Source organism: Chelon labrosus (assembly GCF_963514085.1).
Source record: "Chelon labrosus genome assembly, chromosome: 10".
Classification (NCBI taxonomy): Eukaryota; Metazoa; Chordata; class Actinopteri; order Mugiliformes; family Mugilidae; genus Chelon; species Chelon labrosus.
In genome coordinates, this window is record NC_140360.1 from 16,319,336 (window position 1) to 16,335,150 (window position 15,815).

The following is a 15,815-nucleotide window of genomic DNA, read 5'->3' on the forward strand; positions in this document are numbered from 1 at the left end:
TGGGGGGAAAAAAAGAAGAAGAGATGCTGCAAAAATGATATTCAGTATCTGCATCAGCATGCGCCGCAGCATCATCATCATCCTCAGGAGAGGCAGCTAGGAGCCTTTCATCCTAACGCTTCTTTTTTTTTTTCTCTTCGTCTTCTTTTTCCTGTGACTGCATCATGGATATGTGAGACAGTAAGAGAGCTCAGTCCTCATCGTTACCAAAGACATTCACTGTCAGAGGAAAACAGACACACTATCTATCTATCTATCTATCTATCTATCTATATGTCATGAGCACAGTATAATGTTTCTAATTATCCTTGAAAACATCATGAGAGGGCAAACTGATACATATTTTAAAGAAGATTTGTCATTAGCTTCTATTTAAGACGTCACTGTGAAGTATTCTTTCGATGAAAACAAATAAAATCTCAGCTTCTGTTAGACATTAGTCAGAAAGATGTGTTGCATGTGAATATCAAAGTAGGACGCTGTGACAGCAAGAAGTTGGAGCTGGTGAGAGCAGGGACCCTGGTTGTCTTCCTTTTGTTGTTTTTGTTTTTTTTTTATCTTCTTTCATCTATGCTGGACCCGGGGGTTGTGTGACATGTTGTTATCTACACACATAAATACACTTAAAGCACAAACAGGCTCACACACACACAAAACGCCGTGCCTGCATTCGCTCCAAGTGTAATTCTGTGTCAAACAGCGCCCCCTGCCGTCACAGTACAGAAAAGGTAATGAGGAGGAGATGGAGCTGATAAAAGATTGTCTTTAATGTTTGGCATTGTTAATGAATTCCATACCACAGCAGTTATGGGAGTAGGAAAACCACTTTTACAACCAAACACTGTTCGATCATGCTAACACCATATGTACAGGAAAGCACATTGAAAAGTGTATAAAGTATTTATATGAGAAGAGTCAAGAACGGTGGAGACAGCCACGGTCTAATGGATTTGTCCTTTTCCAAACACTGATTATAGATATTTATCAATTACATTGATCTCTGGAGTACATGTATATACACAAAAACAACAATAAACCTTTTTGGGGCCTCTGCAATAATTCTCAAAAATATTTCACAATACTGCTGTATGTACAATAACAGAATTTACATTGAAAAATTCTATTGTACCTATATTCTGAGCATCACTTCAGTCGCCAGTTATCCTCAATGCCATCGAGCAATACTCACATACTTGTTTATATATCTATAAACCTCAGGTCCGGCAGCACCCGCAGCACCTGGGCCTTCCGTCTTCGTACAGTTTTCTGAAATATGTTCACACAACTGATGATCTCACATACAAAAATAGATGTTGTCTAGTCAGCTTGACAACTTGATGTACAGTAACACAAAGCATCCACCTGCATAAAACAACCAGGAAAACAAGTAATTGTTAAAATATTAGCTATATCCTTCCGACCCCACAACATGAAGATAAACAGTGTTGTTCTTCTGCTCCTCAAAAAAAGTAAACCTCCCCGTCAGTCAGCGTGCGTCTGAAACACATCATCGGATTTTCGAACAACAGAAGGTGATTGAGAAAGAGCCGCAGGCAGAATAAGAAGAAATATCAGCGCTACAAACCAAACAACAATCTGAAACCAAAGCGGGACGAAACCATACGAAAACATCACTAAGTAGATATCTTTTGTTTTTGATTTTTTTTTTTCTCTCCAGGGAGCTTAGAGTGAACAGAATGAAAATGAGCTTCTCTCAGTCCGGATGAGAGGTCAAACTGCATTTGAGTGCACTTAAGGCAGGTAGGCGATTCCAACGCTGTCTGTGTGGGCTCCCCGACCGGCCTTGGGGGGCTGGACAGCATCATCACTCGCAAAACAATGCCACTGCAGCTGTCCAGGTTAAGCACTCACTGCTTAACATGTTCTGACAACCATACAGAGAAGGGAAAGAAAAGGGAGGGAAAGAGAGACAGAGAAAGAGGGAGTGTGTGTGTTGTTGGAGTTTGTTCTGAGCGTCCAGCAGGTGGTTGAGGTGTGAAGTGGAGAGTCCTTGTTCTTCATTCACCGTGAATATGAAAGCTGACAGGTGGGACCAGTGTCTGTCACTGTCCTCACTTTCCTCTCAGTCTGCCAAACGCTCTCATTCCCCTCGAGATATCTTTGTCACACAAAAGAGACAAATAAGAGACTTGTTCAACATAGACTGAACTTAAAGCACTTAAACAAAAACCAAGATTGCAGCTTTGTGCAACGCAACGTCTCGTCTGAATACATTCACGTAGTTTTCCGTACCCATGGTACGGATGGGAAATCAGTCAGTTCATGTCCCTTGAGATTCCGGTCCAAGAAAAGAAGTTCAACCTTAGAGACCTGCGGTTTATGACAGCCCGGCAGCAACACGTATTAACAGTGCGCCATTTGATATGATTCACTATTAAGGAGCACTTAACAGTGTTTTGAAAAACATAATGGACATAAGCCTTTGAAAACACTATAATGTAGCAAATTTATCAAAATAAGAATTCATATATATGAAGCATTTAAAGCAGAGAAGTCACTTCACTGTGCGTAAGATCCTTCTGTAGTTTCCTCGTGTTGTGAAAATGACATGGAAAGCAAAACTGAGGGAGTTCAGAGCTCATACTGCACCTGGGATCATGTTGGTTATGATCACGGTTCTCGTGTGTCACAAAACTGTCATATTATTCTCGAATGAAAAAACATGCTCACAGACGAGTTGTACAATTGCGTACAATCAATATCAATTTTTGAACAAAGTTAATCTGTGTTATTGTTCAACAGATGTTTTTCTTTTAATTATATCTAAGAGGCCACACGGAGCAGTGACGGCAGTTGTGCCTCAATCTGTAGCTTCACTGAGGTCCATTCCTTCTTTCTGTCTTTCCTTCATGTGCACTGAAATTAAAACACGGAGCGTGGAGGACACACTCCACTGCTTCACATCACTCTTTCTATGAATTCTCTCTTAACTCAGTGCAAATGAAGGGAAGAGGACAAGGAGGAGCCTCCTCATCACTGTGCCTCTTCGTGCTCCTCGCTGATGCACTGCTCCCAGGGGTGTTTCCCTTGGTCCTCCCTGTGGCCGTGAGGGGAGTGGAAGATCCTGCGGGGCAGCGGGATGGGCTGAGGTGGCAGCTCCTCTTCGGGGATGCAGCCCTCTCTCAAGTACGGCTTTGGGGGCACCGCTGGAGGCTGAGGCCTGCGGTAAGGGATGTGATGAGGACCATGAGTGGGAGCGTGGTGGTGAGCTGGTGGCCCGTGGGAGTGGCTGTCCAGCCCGGGGTGGGCGTGAGCGTGAGGGTGCGGGTGGGTGTGCGGGTGTGAAGCAGGGCTGCGGTAGTGGAAAGGGCGGACTGGGTCCATGGAGTCGATTTCTGGTCCGCCGTAGTGGATGTGCAGGTAAGGAGAGGCCAGGTACTCGTCAGGGGGGGACCACAGGTGACTGGGAAGAGGCTCCAAGGCATCATTCCTGATGGGGCCGGGATCGGGATACTGACCTCCGAAGTTACTTTCACTCAGAGAGGAAACACCGCTGCTGGCGCTGCCTGACAGAGTGGAGTTACTGCCCCCCAGAGCTGACTGAGGACTGGTGGGGGAGCCGGGAATTGGGTGGAGAGGAGACTGGAAAGAGAGAAACAGTGGGGTGTTTGTCTTTACAGTAAAGGTGTTCAATACCCCAAAGACATTTTGGGATCAATTATTTGACTTGCAGTGGAGCAGATTCAATACATTTTTGTGAAGAAGCAGACTGAAGTTTCAACACAGCCTTTTCTATGTTTACATTCCAGCACCATATCAATATGAGGTATTCATGTTGAAATAAGGTGAAATAAGGACACTCAACAAGGACAGAGGAGGAAGAAAAGAAGAGGAGAGGGCAACATAAACTACAGACTGAGCAATGTGGGCAAAATTAATTTCTCTGACGGCTTTACCTTTCGAAGCGAGCGGACGGGCAGGGCTGGAGGAGGGTCGCTGTTCTGGTGGTGAAACGCATCACAGTGCATCAGAAAGTGTCCTGCAAAGAAATTCAGAGAAGGTCCCCTGTTAAAATATATAAAACAGTCTAAACTCTCGGGCTCACTTTTGCTAGCACACTTCACAAGTCAGAGCCAGCAGCTGCCGGAAGGGAAATAAAATAAATTTAACTAATTCAAGAAATGGACAACTGTGAAGAGAAAGTACCTTGTGGGAAAGACCTGGGTGGGACAGGGGGCATGATTACTCCTCCGGTAGAACCTGGCATGTAGGACACCTGCTCCCTGTTCTCTCCATCCAGACTCCAACTACTGGGCGCATTGGGAAAAACTGCAGAGGGATATAAAGACATGTCAGCTCACTGCAAACACCTCAGGTAAAGTATTTCACCTCGTTTGAGTTAGCGTTACCTTTCTCTGGTAGATTCATGTGAGGATCAACACAAGGCTTACAGGGACTGACTTGTTGAAGTAAGGCACGCTGCATGTGGTTGTTCTGAAACAAACCAAATATGTCAACCTCTACCGATGCTGCACAATGTACGGAATGCATTAAAATCAGCAAAGAATACCCATTACAGACACATTTCTCTTGTGTTTTTCACATTTATACATCGTTGTAATGATACTGCAGATCTGTCCTACCTGTCCATTCTCTGCCATGTTGTAGTACATGGAGTTGTTGACCCTCTCACGATGAGACGGCAACAGTATCATCACTTCTCGGTTGTGTTTGGCCTTATCGGGCAGAGACGGAGAGCCTGGACACAGAAGAGATGTGGAAATATACTATTTCAACAAACACAGGCATTCATTGTCCTCTAACCTTCTAGTCTATGATCTATGAAACGTAATTCTCACTTTTCATAGGCACTTGTGATTGGCTTAAAAGAATATATTCACAGACACACAAAAGGAGAGTAAGTCTCCAAACCCATCTCAGGTGCGACTTCCTATTACTGTGTTACTCACCTCTGGCACTTGAGGGAGCCGAGTTGATAATTTGGGAAGAGTTAGAGCGGATGGAGCTCAGGCTGGATGAGGAGGGGCTCGGCTGCAGAACAGAGTAAATTATCAAGCTGTTAAAGGACTGAAATAGAACAGAAATGATCTTCATCTGTTCTTGTTCTAGCAAATCACAAGTGCGATTCATATGTGTTAAATGATGGTTTACAGCGTGAAAAAAGTTGCAGAACACAGATGATTATCTGTATAGTCCTACCTGCATGTGTAACGCCTCCTCGGGGTGCTCCCCCATCAGGCCGTCGGTCATTATGACGAGGTTCCCCGCCTCACTCGATGTGTGAGAGGACAGGGACGAGGATGAGTGACGGATCGAGCCCTGCAGGTTCAGAGGGCTGCGGGACAGAGATAGCGTTTGAGACTGGGGGAACATTTCTCTCTGTTTTCCTTCAGCCTTTAACTTCAGAGCCTGTGTCAAACATCTTAGACATTTTGACATGCGCGTTTGTGTCAGAGAAGAGTTACACAACTGGGGGTTAAGTTCAAGAGTTTAGTTCATCCTGTATTTTAGATTCAAGTCTGTGGCTTATCAGAGGTTTATATTCTAAAATATATCACGGTTAAAGCGATGGAATTGCTCCTGGGACATGCAAATTCTTTCATAAACAGGTTAGGAAGTGGATGGATGAATACATAAATGCATATATTTTCTGAACTATTAGCCTTATACATTTTCTTATTCTTTATACAGTGAACAACACAACAACTGATTTGCACATCCCTGCACAAACTATACTGCTTTTCTTTTTATTTAATTTCAGATTGCATTATTTGTTTTAGCCATAATTCTTATTTTCTCTTACTATGTTAACTGTTACTATTAAACTTGAGACTTTATTATATCTTCATTAGTCTTTAATCACCTGCAACTAAGAATTGCTGTGTACACATCAGTTTAGAATGAGAGATCAAATCTACATAGAGAGAGGACCAGCGAAGCTTCTCCTACACACTTGGTAATAGAGGGGTATTCATTTGGTTGCAGACTGCAACCTTGGTGCTCGATGAAAACTCTGGACACTTAAAGCCTGACCTCCCCTTTGGTTTGTCAATCCTGGATTAAGATTAAATATGCAGCACACTTCAGGTTCTGAAGGTTTTAACGGTGTCTATTGATGTGTGTGACCGACCTGTGTCTGTGTATGAGGCGCACACTCTCAGGGCTCATGTGGCTGTGGGAGGACAGGATGCCTCTCGGAGAGTTGACTCCTTGGCAGCCTGCAGGGCCAAATCGATCCACGCCAGGAAGACCCTGCTGGGACCCAACCATATACTACTCTGAATATTTACACTACTCACACAAGCGTACAAGCCGCACTTCATTGTTAGCAAGAACAACGTGCAGTATATAAAGATGGATGTAGTTCCCGAAAAGCGATGTCAGAGTGAAGCTCTGATCGCAAATTATGGAAGCTACCATTTCCAACATAAACCTGAAGCTACTCACATGGTGTAAACCTGTCCTCATCATGTGGAACTGGTCCACAAGCTTTTTGTGCAGAGGACGCATCTCTGGGTGCACCAGCTTCTCGTGAACGGCCAGCCCCACTCCCAGAATGTGCACCTGTCGATCAAATCAGAAGGACAATCAGTGAACAAGATGGTTATTGAGCTATTGTGTGCGTTTATTGAACTTTTAAAGTCGAGCCTGACCTGTTCCTGCATCAGATCCTTCAGGTGCGTGATCCTCTCCGTATCCTCTGGGTGACTGTTGATGTAGTCCTTATCAAAGAAGGCCTGTTGTAGAGGAGTAGTCAAAAGTTACAAATCTCTCACAAACCCAGTTTATAATTTCCGTGTCTGCCTGCCCTACAGCGGTACCTCCTGATATCTGGCGATGCCTCCATTCACAGCAGCATCTATGACGCCATTGAGGCACATGCTGAGTGGGTTGATGTTGCCATGATGCTGTCTGTGCTGATACTGGCTGATCAAAGTCCGCAGCTCCTGCGTCTTATTTTCCACCACATAAATGGCATTCTCCAGAGGGCTCACCTCCACCTTGAAATAAATATAGAGATTCATCCTTAGTCATAACAAACGGGGAGTGTACAGGGAACAATACATTATTCATTCTAACACTGATCGTGGCTTAGAGAGTTTGACAAAGCTGGCTATCAAACATCCTTCATCTGGTAGTAAAAGTGCAACATAAGATGAATGAGTAAACATTTTGAGCTTCTCACCACTTCTCTTCTTTCCACCTCTGCCCAGCGGGAGATCCCAGGGAGAGGACGGGAGAGGATCAGGGTTGTTCTCTCAATCCACAGACTCTGTTAAATGTGCAGACAAAGAGCTGAGGTTACGCTGTCTCTTATCAGAAAGTCTAGTGGGAACTGACTGCGTGTAACAGATAAATAACCAGGCTGGCAGTAGGTAAGTAAGTAAGTGTTGTACAGTATAGGTCACTTCAGAGAAGCGAGATGTCCTGTGTGGTCTCGTTCCAAATTTGGGTTACTGTGTCAGAAACTTCAGGTCCAAGTCTCTAAAGCCCTGCAGGTTGTAGGTTTTATGAGCTCTCTTTGCTATACAGGATAATTTACGTGAGTAACAACAACATGTCATCTCTGTGACAGTGTACACGTGTGATATTCTGGTCATGATCAGGTTTTGGTTATGCTTTGCACATGCAAAAGTCTTATCATGGTTTTTGAATGCACTTTGTTGGTGTGGACCACACTGGCTGAGATGTGAGAGTTATTAGCTCTGGTGCAAAATAAGGATAAGACTCAAAACTGGGACACCTACCAGCGTGCATATAAACACGCTCATTACAAATTTATTATCCCTGGGTTTTGGATTGTTGCCTGAGCTGAAAATTATCGCTATTTTGTGACATTTTGTAGACTATGAATTATTGACTAATTCGTTGAAAATAATTACTGTTTGCAGCTGCAACAGTTATATGGAAAAAAAGAATGGCAGTTAACATTAAATGCGCATCACCATCTATTACATATTCATATATTTCGGTGAGAAACTTAGTGTGCACATGAATTTCATTATTATATATTTAACAACCTTTCTTTTTGACTCATTACAATTTGCAGTGGTGACTAATGCACCTGCAGTTCAGTCAGAGGACACTATACAAGTACAAATCCTGCCAAACAACTGCGTCATATTTGGATAAATGCCCGTTATGACAATCACAATTTGCTACAAACAGACGAACAAAAGGGCTGAAATATGAAAAAAAAAAATATCAAGGAACAATATGTGACTCCTATTTTGACCCTCATCCTGGCATCACCGTCATGTTTATCTGACCAGTGTGATGCTGAGACAAACAATAACCTGACAACCTAATCAAACCTGATTCATCTGCTGCTGTCTTTGGTTTTCAACCATAAATCTAATTTAATCTAATCATACCTAATCCACACAGTTCTGATGAAACAGAGTGATAATAGACTCTAATGACATTTCTTCTGAAAGCTTATCTATTCTTGGTTATGTAGCAGTGCAGCAGAGAAAAGTTTGAAGTTCAAGCTTTTCTCAGGATTTAAAGACATTTTAACCAGTAAACCCTCGTCTGTAGCCACCAGGGGGTGTTACACCTCCTTACATCACCTGAGATGCTTGTTAAATCTTAAAAAAAAATACCGCATACTGTGTATCAGCCGAAGTTTCCACAGTGCTGCAACCACGGCATGTTTTTAAATAGTATAACATCTGAATCCAGTATTTTCTTTGTGCAAGAAAATCATACTGAGAGTGGCACTGCTGGCTCTGCGTACCCTGAATTCATTCTCACGGTCCTTGGGCCCCTTGTGGAAAGGCCTGTCATAGTGGAAGCGGCTGACATTGTTTATGCGGTAGAAACTCTTGATCCTCTCGGGCACACGCTCCAGCTGAGGCACATCAGAGATGTCTGACACTGGAGTCACCGCATAGATCTGCAAGTCTAGAAGGCAAGTGTCAAGGAAGTGACAGACAAGTCAGATGCACATACATATTCACAGAAGAGGAAAGGCTGGGCGGATATTCAAAGGAAATGCTTACAGAGAGCGTTTGTTTTTACTGTCTGTCTCAGCAATAAGTTCAGTGTTTCTATTTGATGTATAATATTATTTTTGTAAAACAGTGCTGACATGATTCATTTTGTAATCAATAAAGATAAAAATGTTGTGTGGCAGTTTCAGAAATTGATGGTCTTGTAATCTAAGAGTCTGTCAGAAAAACAAACACATTAATGTATAATAAATATAATTGGTTATGTATCAGGATACACTGAGCGTCGCTCTGCAGGATGGTGTCGTCCGGTTGGTTGGGATGCTGCATGGCGATGGCTTGTGGGAATTCCCCAAGCATCCTTTGCTGGAAGTCTTCGAGTCGTTCATAGTCATAGCCACGACAGACAAACTCCTTATTCTACAGGGAGAGGAGGAAAGCAGCGGGAGCTATTCAAGCCTGACAGCGACACAGCAGCTCTCATCTTGGAGTAGATCGTGCTGATGAAACTCAGGACTATCTGGTGTCAACAAGCCCTTCAGATCCTTTTTTTTTTTTTTTTAGCGTAGTACGTGTTGTTAAAGTAACCTAAGAATTACTTACATTGTTTTTGTACAAGTAGATAAAATACAAAAACAGTCCCGTTAACAACCCTGCTAACAAACTGTGATTTTTATAAATCTGAGTTGTGAACAAATTACTATACTATCACCTCATTTTAAGAAGCAATATAGTTATTAATCGAAAGTCCTATTTGTAGAAATGTAAAACTTTTTTGGTCTCCACCAAATCCTGATTAAAGCTGCTAAATGCTCCTCAGTGTTGACCAACGAGTAGCTAAACGTACACGTCTATCTCTTGATTGGTGCTAAGCAGGAAGATTAAAGCTGGTTTTTAGAGATAAAAAACAGTAAAGTTGGAGGTCGGACAGCTAAAGGAATGAACTGAAACTTATTAAAAAAGCTATTCTTTAAGGTGATTATTTTCTTGAGGTTCATCTTTTAGAGTGACGCCGACCTTCATTTTCTACAATAATATTAGACAAGTACTGACTAAGCTTTAATGATATACAGTATGTTCCACATTTAGGCACATTATCTGTTTTGTTCACAATGCAGAAATTGGTTAAATGAAACATGATACCTCACATTTTCAGATATTTTAGGTTGCGTCACCAATTATTCAGGTACACATGCTATCAAACTGATCTAGCTAGGAGCCCCAGGGACCCAGAGAGCCAAACTGGTTCAGTTTATCATACAGGGCTCAGACAACTGAGAACTGAGATCTCTGCTGTGAGTCAGTCATGGGTCTCTTAACTTTTAGTTTTATTCTTAACTTCAGTTTCCCTTCTCCAATTTCTGTCTTGCAGACTGGAGCTAATATCTAGTCTTGCTGCAGCACAGTGGAGGCGTTCATCTAACCACGCCAGCAAAATCGCACCCGTGCCAGGACAATAAAAACGTGACGAGATTTCTTCCTCTTACCCTGAGGAAGAAAGGAAACTTCCTGCCATAGAAGCCCATTCGAAAGAACTCCGGTTCGATCCTCTGTTGTTCGATGATGTTGTCGTAATACGCTGCCTCCATTTTCTGTCACACAGAGATAAACATGCAAAACAGCCATGATGAATAATGATTTAATCACACACATTACTGAATCCTCCGCATTTCCCAATGAGTGTGGGCGTGCACAGGTAATTAGGACATTGTGTCTGACGCTGTACGGATTTTACACCACATAACGGAGCATGACAAAGACAGGCGGAGATGTAAATCTCACCTTCCAGCACCACAGAGGATCCTTGTTTCATTATGACATTGAGAAAAGAAAAAAAGAAAAAACTGGGAGCATGCAAGACTGAACTTACCCGTATCCAGCTGAGGCTCTGATAATCATATAAAGTCTCATACTGGAAAGCAAGCTCCCGGCAGAGAGAGATCCCATATTCCCAGCACTGCAAAGTCACAAATAAATGAGATAATGGGTGAAAGAAATCATTAATGCTTAAAGACAAAGCTCAAATAAAGGGCTCCAATCACTAAGGATACACAGACTAAAATATATTTGATATTGGGCTATATAAACAAAACTAGATAATACTAACTAAGGCAGGCGACCAAATAAGATGGGACTTATATTGAAAGGTCTATGGTAAAAGCAGGACGTGTCATATTTAGAATTTAATACGGCTTCAATGCGTTTGAGAGGACAACATGAGGTCAAGTTTTCTTTATTTCACAAGAGACATATGAGGGAGTCTACTTTGCTGTCAATGCAAAGTAGAAGGTGCTAGTGAGTTATTGTTATTCACACAGTCTTTTCACAGTTTTCCGTGATGATAAATTATTCTGTTTATTCAAGTTGCTTAAACTACTGTCATCGCGAGCTTCTGCGATTCAGCCTGATGAAATCGTGAGCCGCGTACAGTCATTGTTTCTCGTGTTTGTGAGTTTACAAATTAGTCAAATGTCAAGTTTTTAAGAGACACCTGCCTGATGGAAATCTCCTCCCACCACAGCTCTTTACTGTGAGCGAAACATTGTTTGATAAATTGCTGCTTAGGAAAAAGTTCACTTCGAAAGATCCGCTCACGTGTCTGTTCCTCCACGGTCAATTTCTGGCGCCCTGTTTGCTTCATCGCTTTCACTTTCTGTCTGTTTTAATGTCACTACTCCTATCCAGTGATCTGTTTTCACCATTCTCCGAGCCAATACGTCCAAAGTCCCCCTTCGTAAAATGTACAGCATTACTGCATTTCTGCCAGTCTGCCTTTCAGATAGCCTGTTGTGCAGCCCCCCTCCTCCTCCTCCTCCTTGTTGTCGGATGTCTCACTTGAGGTCTTCATCAGCCTATCTGCTCTATCACCACCAGCATCAAGACTCCAGGATACCTGTCCTTATTTACAACTTCAGCTGGGAAGACGTCACTAAATTTTGCTCTTCACTCCCAAATAATCTCTCCTGATTGAAATCATTATAATAAAACTGGCACTGGCATCTGTATCTATTATTATTATGATTATATGCAGAAATAAAGGGAAACTACATAATTCTATGAGACTAGAAACAATAAGTCCAGTTTCCATCATTTCACCAGGGTCACCAACCTGCAGACGCATAACGATTTCTGTTTGTCCTGCATGAACTCTCATTTTTAGCAGTGGGGGAGGCGGGGGGCCTTCCCAGGTACAGAACAGCTACTTATAATCTTTCATATAAGAGCAGCAATAAAAGCAAGACGTGACAGAGAGGTAATGAAGGAGGCCACTTTTATTTCCTCCTCAGCTGCTCCCACAGACCACCGGGCATTGTCCTCCACCAAGCGCAGAGACCGGTCAACTAATTTAATTTTGTGGATGAATACCAGCCAGGGAGGAGGGATTCAGAGTGAGAAAATTGCATTTGAACAGACTTCTGACCCTCACCGTGAAGTACCATGGTGTGTGAAATGGCTACACATTTGTATTCGTGTTATGATACTCAGCCGTCCTTTGGTATGAGCGACTCTTATAAATAAGACACATTAAAGCAGATTTAACCAGCCAACACTTCAGAAAATACTCTAAATTACCTCCAACTTGCTTCATATTTTTGAACTGCAGACTGTTATACTGTAGTAAACTACTCTGTGTTATTGACGCTTTTACTTTTGTAAAGGATCTGAGTACTTTTTTTTTTTTTTTTACATAAATTTGCCAGCAGAATAAAAATGAGTGGAGGCCCGTGACGGCTGTGGCTGTTAAAAGATAGAAAACGTGATTAAAACTTTTAAAGGATTGAAGAGAAGGACTACAAGCCTGTGCCTCACTTCCAGAGTTAATGAGGGCAAAATTTAATTGTGTTTGAGAACAGCTGCAGATGAGGACAAACAGCCTCTTGAACAAAGTAAAAACAGAAAGAAAGAAAGTTTTAAAAAGTTATTGTCCCTCTCATTTATCTGATGTGTCTTGTCTGGCACAGCCTGCTAATATCATTCCATCGTTTTGCCACGGCTTGGCCTTCAGTTCACCCGCTGTGAGCGGCTCGGTTGCAGCTCAGTCGAAGGCCGGCACGGGTCAGAAATGATAGGTCTTTAACATCCCCATGAAACACTGGCTCCAAGTCAGTGAAAAGAGAAGTGAGAGGCAAAGCCATAAAAAAAATTCACTTGCCTTGCCCTTGTTGAAGTAGTGGAGGATTTTACGACTTAGGTTCTCCTTGCGTTGCCACTCGCTCTGGCAGGGGTAGTGGAGGAAATCCCTCAGGGGCCGGTCCTCCCACTGCAGCAGCTCCCAGTACAGCAGCAGGGTGAACGCCGCCTCTGTTGTGGGGGGGGGGGGGGGGGGGGGTACAGACAAAAAAAAAGTTCACCTTCTGTGTAACAAAGCTACAGATGTTGAACAGTTGGCCTCAGCGATGAACTGATGCCTTCCAGACATTATGGGTCCACTTTTCGTGAGCAGATGGCGTGTGACACAAAGCGCCCGGAGCGTGGTGACTGTGTTTTGGTATAATGGCGGCCAGAGGTGCAAAGAGCACCTGCACAGTTTAAATAATATCAGCAATGATTACAGTTTAACTGTATCTGGTCGGAATAATCCTCAAATGAAAATAATTTCTAAAAAAAAAAAGGTTGATTTCACTTATTTAAACATTTATAATTACAGAAATACAGAAGAGAAAGGATGTAAAAGGATGAATATGTAGGTGCACAGCTATGTAGTAAGCTAAACACACTTCCAGTAGAGTTGAAGACAATATGTACAGTATGCCTCTGAGTTTTGATCAAATGTAACACAAGACTTTGAGTAGTAAAAAGTACATTACAGCTGTTAAATTAGTCACCGTGCTTCATCTCAGGGCGAATCAAAGTATCAGCGGTGAAAGTTCACGATTAAAGGTTTAGTTTCATTTCTCTGTTAACTGATTTTCTATATGCAGTTTCGCGTTTTGTGTGGGCATGGAGACGCACACATGTGTACTGTACATGTCTGCCAAGACCAGCTGATGTACAATATGTGCCAGCAAAAAAATAAGATGACAAGCTAGTAAACATGGATATAAATAATAATGTGGTTAGAATATTTGATGCTGCTGCTGCTGTTTTATGTGGTAGGAACTTCACCTGAGATATTTATTGATCTCAAGGACGCACACAATGCATTCTGAAAACTTAGACAAAATAAAAATACACAAAATACAAACAAACTAAAGCTGACAATTTGTCGCATTTAGGGGAAGAAAACAACATCTGCAATGTCAGGAAACACAACAAAAGACTGCAAAAAGAGAAGACATTTCAAGGGGACACTAAAAAATGATGAATACCGCTGAGAGATGGTTGCTGTTGCTATGGTGACTTATGAAGTTACTGAAGGTGACCATCTAACGGTGGTGAGGGAAAATGAGTTTAACATTAAGTTGTTTATTAAAACAATCTGGATGCATGACTCAGATACTGTATGTGCTGTCAATCTGTGATTTGATGGGGGTTTTTTTCAGTTTGACAGCATTACGTCTGTTTTTAGTTACACTGAATTGAGCCACAGTAGTACTATAGTAATTACATACCATGTGCATAAGAGACATCTGTCAATATTTACCAGGTCACAGATATGTCAAAATGGTGGAGATAATAATTTCAGTCAAGCTGCGGTGAGATGCAGTCAGCACTGGTTGCTACTAGCAACATAAAGTTTAACCGAAACCAGCAGCTGGCGGCTGAACATGTGTCCAAGTGCTGCTTTGGTGAGAAGTACAGGTGGACACAGGAGGAAACAAAGGAAGCATTATTTTGTTGATTTAGAGTTCTGAACACTTTCTAATTTATCTGAATTTTGAGTTCTTGTGCTTCTTGTGCCTCTCTGTTAAACATTATTATATCCAAAAACAAAGCTAAAACAAATGGTGTCGGACTTGTTTCAGTTTTCTTGAAGATGTTTCATCATGTGATGTTGGTTTTTCAGTTATGACAGTTTGTTCCACTAAATTGTTGCAAACTGTACAAGGTACTTACTGTGTAAATAAATAAAGTGGAGGAAGTTATCATTTGGATTTAATGAGTTTGTTAAATTACCCATAGAGGATAATAGATATTTAATTGTTGAGTGACTCTAAGTAAGTCATCACTAAGTCTTTCCTGCCACATCAGTAGAGCTCCTTTTACTGACTGGACTGAAGAAACTAACAGTATGTTAATTATGAGGAGTACATTACAGAGGTGCATTAGTGTTTTAACTATAGAATACATGAATAATCTGTTTGTTTGTTTGTTTTAAATCAAATTAAATAAATTAAATCTCAGAATGTGTTATTTTAGTCTAATTAGGCATTTTTGACTATTTATTTTTGTCACCGTTTGTGGAACACAGAATTAATTCAGCCCTAAAACAAAAGCTGCAACAATGTAAATCTATTCCAGCAACTAGTTGAATCACATATTTGAAATAACCATGCGTGCAATCACACCCAAATCTGCAGGATGCAAAAATGTGTTTTAATTATCCTCCCAGCTGTCTGTTTTGCGTAAGTGATGAATAAGGTTGCATTCAGTCAGTCATATCTACGGCTCCGTCTTCAGCAAAGCCACCACGGCTTACGACAATGTGAGTACAACAAAAACTCTTAATCTACATCTACATATAGAAGCTGTCATCTTCCTCCGATTTAGACTTTAGATGACTGAAAGTTGCATTAACAGACTAAAAATGTACGTCTCTGTTTTTCTATTATACAATATAATGAAGAAATGTGATATCAATTCAGAATTAGACAAAATAAACAAAGGGCTGGTGGCACTGAAGACCGTCAGTCAATAGATTTATGTCTTAATGTTAAAATACAGGCACTCGTTCACAGTGTCCCAAAGGTAAGGACAAATTGAATTACTTGCATGGTG

At 41.7% G+C, this 15,815-nt stretch overlaps 1 protein-coding gene across 1 annotated transcript in view; it reads right to left on the reverse strand.

Annotated features, from left to right (window-relative positions):
• Window positions 1-2,805: 2,805 nt before the first annotated feature.
• LOC311494609 (dedicator of cytokinesis protein 3-like) overlaps window positions 2,806-15,815 on the reverse strand; it is a gene marked incomplete at its 5' end in the record, with an annotated part of 43,427 nt that continues 30,417 nt past the window's right edge. The window contains 17 exons of the mRNA XM_084553734.1: window positions 2,806-3,603; window positions 3,918-4,000; window positions 4,168-4,290; window positions 4,371-4,455; window positions 4,605-4,720; window positions 4,932-5,013; window positions 5,182-5,317; window positions 6,113-6,234; window positions 6,430-6,546; window positions 6,636-6,719; window positions 6,804-6,983; window positions 7,169-7,255; window positions 8,723-8,889; window positions 9,215-9,356; window positions 10,424-10,528; window positions 10,807-10,893; window positions 13,090-13,238. Coding sequence (XP_084409860.1) covers window positions 2,995-3,603; window positions 3,918-4,000; window positions 4,168-4,290; window positions 4,371-4,455; window positions 4,605-4,720; window positions 4,932-5,013; window positions 5,182-5,317; window positions 6,113-6,234; window positions 6,430-6,546; window positions 6,636-6,719; window positions 6,804-6,983; window positions 7,169-7,255; window positions 8,723-8,889; window positions 9,215-9,356; window positions 10,424-10,528; window positions 10,807-10,893; window positions 13,090-13,238 — 2,474 coding nt within the window. The 3' untranslated portion in view covers window positions 2,806-2,994. The remainder of the gene's footprint in view (window positions 3,604-3,917; window positions 4,001-4,167; window positions 4,291-4,370; window positions 4,456-4,604; window positions 4,721-4,931; window positions 5,014-5,181; window positions 5,318-6,112; window positions 6,235-6,429; window positions 6,547-6,635; window positions 6,720-6,803; window positions 6,984-7,168; window positions 7,256-8,722; window positions 8,890-9,214; window positions 9,357-10,423; window positions 10,529-10,806; window positions 10,894-13,089; window positions 13,239-15,815) is intronic.